Source organism: Sinocyclocheilus anshuiensis, unplaced genomic scaffold (assembly GCF_001515605.1).
Source record: "Sinocyclocheilus anshuiensis isolate Anshui unplaced genomic scaffold, SAMN03320099.WGS_v1.1 scaffold447, whole genome shotgun sequence".
NCBI lineage: Eukaryota > Metazoa > Chordata > Actinopteri > Cypriniformes > Cyprinidae > Sinocyclocheilus > Sinocyclocheilus anshuiensis.
In genome coordinates this window covers 5020519-5027550 of record NW_015552615.1, presented here as the reverse complement: position 1 = coordinate 5027550, position 7032 = coordinate 5020519, and the positions used below count along the sequence as shown (strand labels likewise).

The following is a 7032-nucleotide window of genomic DNA, read 5'->3' as shown; positions in this document are numbered from 1 at the left end:
AATTTTAATTACAATTTTCATATGGCAAACAATACTGAATGTGACATTCACTGGATTTTGCATAAGCAAATATTATTTTAGTCTCTTACTAAACCAAGTACTAACCAAGTACTGGTTACTACTACACCACTTAAAAATACTTTTGCGTCCTTACGAATACTCTTGCTCATACAAGAAAGCTGCATTGGGAACGGTGTACTTCCCACTGCAGGCTTTAGCCCACAGATCCACAGCAAGTGTTTGGTCTTGAGGGCAGATTTATAGGGAGATAAGCGTTATATATACGTGACCTTTGGGGACGAGTGTGGCTTGGCTCGCAGAAGCGTGTGGGTGGAAGCGTTAGCACGCTTGCTGTCAGACGGAGCTTACAGGCCGGCGGCGTTGGATTAACACATAAAGACACATAACACAACTCAACTGGCAAGAATGTAGCTCTTCCAAAACTTCCAAAACAGAGGCACAGCAGCACTACAGGGAGTAGAATCAGAGCTCTTTATTTTTGTTAAAGACGTTTTGAGATGGAGATCTGTGAAGAGATATGAGAAACACCTTAGCAACTGCAAATACTCCTAATAGCAGTACTCTAGCAACCAGCCAGTGGTGCGTTTCCCAAAAGGAACTATGGTCGCAAGTTCCTGACTAGTCTGCTAAATGACTAAATAAATAAATAAATAAATACAGTTCCGTCATTACCAATAGAGTTCAATTGAACTAACGACCAGTTAGCTTACGATGCTTTTGGAAAACGCACCCCAGAATAGCAAGCAACATTGTAGCAACTACCCAGACCTAGATACTAGGGTGTTGTGGTGAGTGGTTGTCAGGGTGTTGCTATGCAGTTGCTAGATGACAGGCCCATCCATAGTGTCTAAAATATTCTTGTCCCTAGATTTGATACAACATAACTACATAACTTTACAATTCAGCGAATTTGTACAATTTGAATTGTACAAAAATGTACGATATTTAGAAAAAAAACAAAGATGCGAACCTAATCTCATTCCAAAACCTAACAGTCAATGGGGCTTAAGCAGATCATGTGAAAACATACAGTTGAGAATGTACAAATTCATATGAATTTGCCAACAATTCGATTAAACATAAAATAGTTCGGATTTGCCATGCAACTGTGCTTAAGTATCTTTTTGGCTACTTTGTAATTTTACTGAGAATTAAAAATATTAGCAACTTTTACTCTCTACTTGACTTCATTGTTGAATAAATATATGTACTCTTTACACCAATACACTTGTGATGAGTAACGCAATTACATTTTACATGGTGCCTAACTATTTCTGCAACAGTGTATTTCTGCTACAAAAGAAGTGATATCGCCATCTAGAGCATTGAAGTTATTACATCTTGTGTTTTGCCTTTACTCACCCAAACTTGTCAACAAGGCTACTTTATGTGAATGCGAGTGCAGGTAGTTGCTGAATCACATGTATTTCATACAGCATATGAGATGAGGACATGGCTGAGAGCTTTTAGAAGGATACTGATTTACTTACGCCCTTTTTAAAGGTGTCATCGGATGCCCATTTTCCACAACTTGATATGATTCTTTAGGGTCTTAATGAAAAGTCTATAACATAATTTGGTAAAAATTTCTCAATGGTAGTGTAAAACAACACCCTTTTTACTTTGTCAAAAACAACTCTGTTCACAGCGGCCCGTTTCGGTGCATGCCCCTTTAAATGCTAATGAGCTCTGCTCACCCCGCCCTTCTCTTCCTTGAGGTGACGAGCTGTTCTCATGAGACTGTAAACTTTAGCCGCATTTGTCGTGGAACTTGCTAACTAGCACATTATTAGGAAAAGCGATTTGCAAAGATTCATTAAAAAGAACCTTATACTCACTGCTTCTGTAGGTGAAGCTGGATCACGAATGATTCACACGAACATAGACTTGATTAGGTAGAATGGGGGGCGCTTTCCCCTCAAAAGCAAAAGAAATCCACTGTGTCTTCAGTGGCTCAGATGTCGAGATTAAATGACGACTGCTATGTTCATTATTACACCTCAATTGCTTAGGAGACATTCTTGTCTACACCTGCTCCGGCGTCGAAACAATGGCGGACTGTTGACAGCTCAGTCAGGGTGGGTCTATGCTTAAACGCCAGTGTCAGTCAACAATCGTGGGAGTGGCCTGGGTCTGTGTGATGTCACTCTGCCAAGAATCTGTGAATGGCTTGATCTGAGACAGTGCTTATGATTTATTGGGATTTTTATCATTATAGGGTGGTTGTGTACACTGAAAAAAATGTTTAATTCATCCAATTTAAAAAATTTAGGGTAATGATTCACATCTATATTTTTTAACTTGAGCCAATGAAAAATAAATAACTTGCCCTGAAACATTTTTTCAGTGTACACACACTGCCAAGACACATTTTAGTTCAAACAACATATACAAGTGAATTTTGCATCCGATGACCCCTTTAAGTACTTGAGCTTAACCGAGACTTCAGAGTTTAAGAAGCTGTGTCGACCTTGATTTATTGCAATTTTGAGGTGTTTGAGGACTAGACTAGTGCATCGTTGAGCCTACATTTAGTATGAGTAAAATACTTAAGTACTGTTAAAATCAGATACCCTAAGAATTTTACTGGGAAAAAACCTGTGGAAGTTTTTCCTTTGCGTTTTTTAAAATTTTCACATGCAGATGGCAACACTGTCAAAATGATACCCGCAAAAACGACTAAAAATGTTGTAATTGGCAATATCACTTTTTAAAGAAACACTACACGCCTGCGCATGCCTACAGACTGAACACATAATACACACATGCATGATGACACCGTTTTCACAAATTAGCATTTTTTTAGTTTAGACAGACAATAATGGTATCATTTTCAAAAAGTTTCACTTTCAAACCAGTTTTCAAAAATTTGCGCTTTTGCATTTCCCCAAAATGCAGTTATTTGTGTAAATGAATGGCCAAAACACAAGTTTATCATTTTTTGTTGAAAACAGTGTCGTGTAAGCACTAAGGCAATATAAGAGAGACATGATATGCTGTAATACAGACACAGATTTAATTTAACACAGCAAAGATTTGCATAGGATCTCATGCGACAGTATCTGCTGCAAACACTATTTGCTTGGCTGTCACTAGCTTTTGTTACACTCGGAGGCTTAAGCCTGCAGTAAACTGCCAACCTGAACAAATCCAGACCCCTGGAGAGCACCAGTTAAGACACCCCCAAATGTACTTAATCCAGCTGTAGGCCACCAGCTCTGTCAAGGCCTGCGATGATATCAAGCGAAACATGCCCTCATCCTTCACAGGCATTCGCCGGGTTGTTTTTCTGGGACATTAACCTCTTTAAGCAGTGTTTGTTTGTAAATATATCACTGAATAAACATTATAAACACTGGATAAACATCACCGGTCTTTTTGGCTCTTTTCTACTCTACATGCAGTACCTTATGGAGCTTCATACAGACCCTGCATGACCCCGTCTGACCGTTGTATGGACGACTGCCAAAGAAAGCAGGTGGTAGCGGGACCTTTGATGATCAGACACTATGCATTCGTCTCATATGTAGCTGTGAACATCCATGTCCATGCCAAATATGTTGAGAGGAATAGCTGCACTTTAAAGACACTGGAGCAAAACCTGGGAAAGAATTTTGAACAACACCGTGTAACTTCAGCAGCCATCATAGGCAATAACACACATGACTTTAAGAAACTATAAAACTAATGTTAAAAACAACTACATGTATTTCTAATCTTGTTATTTTGCAGTAGAACTGTTTTCAACATTGATAACAATAAGAAATGTTTCTTGAGCATATTATATCATCTGCATCAGCAGAATTATTTCTGAAGGATTGCATGACACTGAGAACTTAAGTAATGATACTGAAAATTCAGCTTTGCCATCACAGGAATAGATTCGTTTTTAAAATAGAAAGTATTTAAAAAAAAAAAATTAATATTTCACAATATTAGTTTTAGTCAAAAAAATTTTTTTGATCAAATGAACCCTACCTTGACGAACATAAGAGACTTCTTTCAAAAACATTACAAAATCTTATTCAGAATTCCCATTTTTGAACAGCAGTGTAATACAATTTTTTTTTATAATTAGATGTAATTTGCTGAATTAAACCTGAGGTCAAACAACAATAGAATGTTTAGCACTGCTTCATACTAATTTTAAACAATAGTATACTAGTATATGTGTAATAGTATAGTTATTATATACAAATAACTAGTATATGCATATGCCATATTTAGTGTATAGGCCTACTGTACAATATGCAGAAACGATTATGCTAATATTCCATTCATGATGTAACCCAGTTAGAAGACTCCATCCCCACATCAAGAGGTGGCAGCGCTCACAGTAGGACAGGAACTAAAGGAGAAGTGTGTTTATTTACAGGTTGGTAAAACCCACTTAGTGATGTTCACTATTTACAGTAGCCATATATACAGAAGAAAAAAAAAGTTAAATCAATCAGAAAATACTTACAAAACTCAAAGTGGCACATAACAGGAAAAAAACACACTAAAATAATCCTCAGGAACTTCTTGCCCTTTAATGTCTATGACGGTTCGAATATAACATGATAACTCTCTGTCAGGAGAGGTCTGGATAATCATTTACACCTGAATAATGACATACTGAGAAACTGTAGTAGTCAAACGACAGAATAAGCATTACAGTTAAAATAACTGGAAGCAGCAGAAATCGGAAACCTTGAACGTCCGCGTTAAAAATGCCCACGTCCGCTATTACGTTAAAAAGGTGGATGAGGAGACAAATGGCAACACCTTGCGTGTATGAATTGAACATAACGGTATTTATTTAATTGAATGTTTTGTACTGACCTGCCTTCTGCATCACATGCCTCCCGCGCGCAACATACATTTGCCGCCTTGAAAACAAAGCCCGCCAAAAAAACTACCTTTAAGTATCAATACAACTGAAAGAAAACGTTTAGGAATGCAAATAACATGATTCCTTCATAAAAGATTGTAAAATTAAAATATGACTATGATTATCTCGTTAAAGCAGTTTTTCATGTTAGAAAGATGCTATATAAATAAAACAGAATTACTTAAGTTAACCACTTGTTTTTTTCCCGTAAGTGCGGATTTGTACATTTTATGGGTCGGGCTTCCGGTCTCATCCGCGTCCAGCTATTTTTTAGATGTACAGAAACAACTAGTTTTGCTGCTTGATATTGCAAATTGCTGTGTCTTATTATTTTAATGTATTATCTTATTTATGAACACACTGGTTTGTAGTGCAAACAGTTTTACTGCACGTTGTTATTCTTTTGGTTACTTCCCTATAGCGTAAGTCTTTTTTTAACAACGCCAATGTGATTGGCATTGTAAGTGTCATTAAAATGTCCTGCCCATGTTTTTAACATTCAATATTTTGGTGAAACATTCTGATAAGTCTTTTCTGCCTCCCTGACAATTATGTGAATGTGCAACATGATTTCATCATCTCCAGAACCATTACCCATTAAAGCCAAGAACTATAACTATAAAGAGAACTATAACGATACTGTAACTACATTAGTGTCCACTTTAATGCACAATACTGTTCTGTATAAGCGTACTGAAGGTTTGCAGTCTGCCGCTTTAAATACTTGAGCTCTTTATTAAAGCAGAATGGATTATTAAAATCTTTCTAAAAGTGATTCTGACATTATTGTTCCTCTAGTCTATACCGTTACCGTTATAGTTGTGGTGTAAACAGAATGATTTTTAAAACTTTAAAAAAGTCTTAGATCTTTGAGTTCAGCTCATGAAAAATGGGGGCAAAAACAAAAGTGTTGCGTTTATAATTTTGTTCAGTGTAGTTATCATCCTTAGTGTGAACTGGCCTAAAAAATATCATCCAAATCTGGCATTTTGTAGAACAACATACTATCATATATAAACAGATCGATATTCATGACCACAACCGCAATGCATGAGTCTTTTCTAATGTAAAATTCTTAATTGCAATGTCTTCAAGCCTTCATTTTATAAGATGATAAAGACTAGTATTGTATGAACACACAGTTTCATCTGTGCAACCAACTCAACCTCATGCTGTGGATCTGAACTTTTGTTTAGTGAGGTCCTCTAAAAACAGACACATGATTTACTGCCGAATCTTCAGGGTACACAAGGCCAGTTTTTTTCTTCAATGATTGCATCAGCACTATATCACTGTGGCAACCTGCCCTGCGGCCATAGCAGGCATATTTAAGCGGGATTAGAGGCAGTTACGGCACAGAGGTTGAGAAACGGCATTTAGTCAACATGTTCATATTGACTTCTGCTGTTCTACACAACCATGTTAGAAGGCATTAAATACTACAGGAAAAGAGAAGGCAAAGTGCGTCAAAGAGCCATAACATTTTTATTATCAGTACAGGTGGCTAACGGGCACCTTACACATGTGTTACATGTACAGTAGTGTTTTCAAGTGCAAGTATGTGTGAGCTGTGTGTGTACGTCAGACGTTTGCTAGCTGATGCCACAGGCAGGAGGGCATAAAACTCTCCATCTTGTCTGCAAAAAAGCCCAGTGGTGCAAAGAGGGTGCTGAAGAACTGCAGAGACAGAGAGAGAGAAAACAGTCTGATTAATCTGAATTAATAATCACAAACATCTTAAATTTCATGCAAAATATTTAAGAAACAGACTTTTACATTTCTAAAGTAAATGGGTGTACTTTGCCAAACTTAACCACATTTTTGAGTGGAAAGAATAAATTGAAAAATGTAAAATATAACATTTACATTCAGTATTTATAAATATATATGCAATTCAAATGTACATATTCAGGATTTTACATTTATTTATTCAGAATTAAAACTATGTTATATAACAGTTTCAGATTTATTTTATAACTATATTTAGATCTATAACTGCATTTATCCAGATTTACATCCATATATTCATGATTAACATTGACATATTTAAATATGATTAAATCTGCTTATATCTATATATATATATATATACATACATATATATATATATATATATATATATATAGACATATACATAT

At 36.2% G+C, this 7032-nt stretch overlaps 1 protein-coding gene across 3 annotated transcripts in view; it reads right to left on the bottom strand.

The window, feature by feature from the left end:
* Window positions 1–6362: 6362 nt before the first annotated feature.
* Window positions 6363–7032, bottom strand: part of LOC107666110 (suppressor of tumorigenicity 7 protein-like) — a 19967-nt gene continuing 19297 nt past the window's right edge. For all 3 annotated transcript variants that reach the window (XM_016457261.1, XM_016457260.1, XM_016457262.1), the window contains one exon: window positions 6363–6571. In XM_016457261.1, coding sequence (XP_016312747.1) covers window positions 6476–6571 — 96 coding nt within the window. In that variant the 3' untranslated portion in view covers window positions 6363–6475. The remainder of the gene's footprint in view (window positions 6572–7032) is intronic.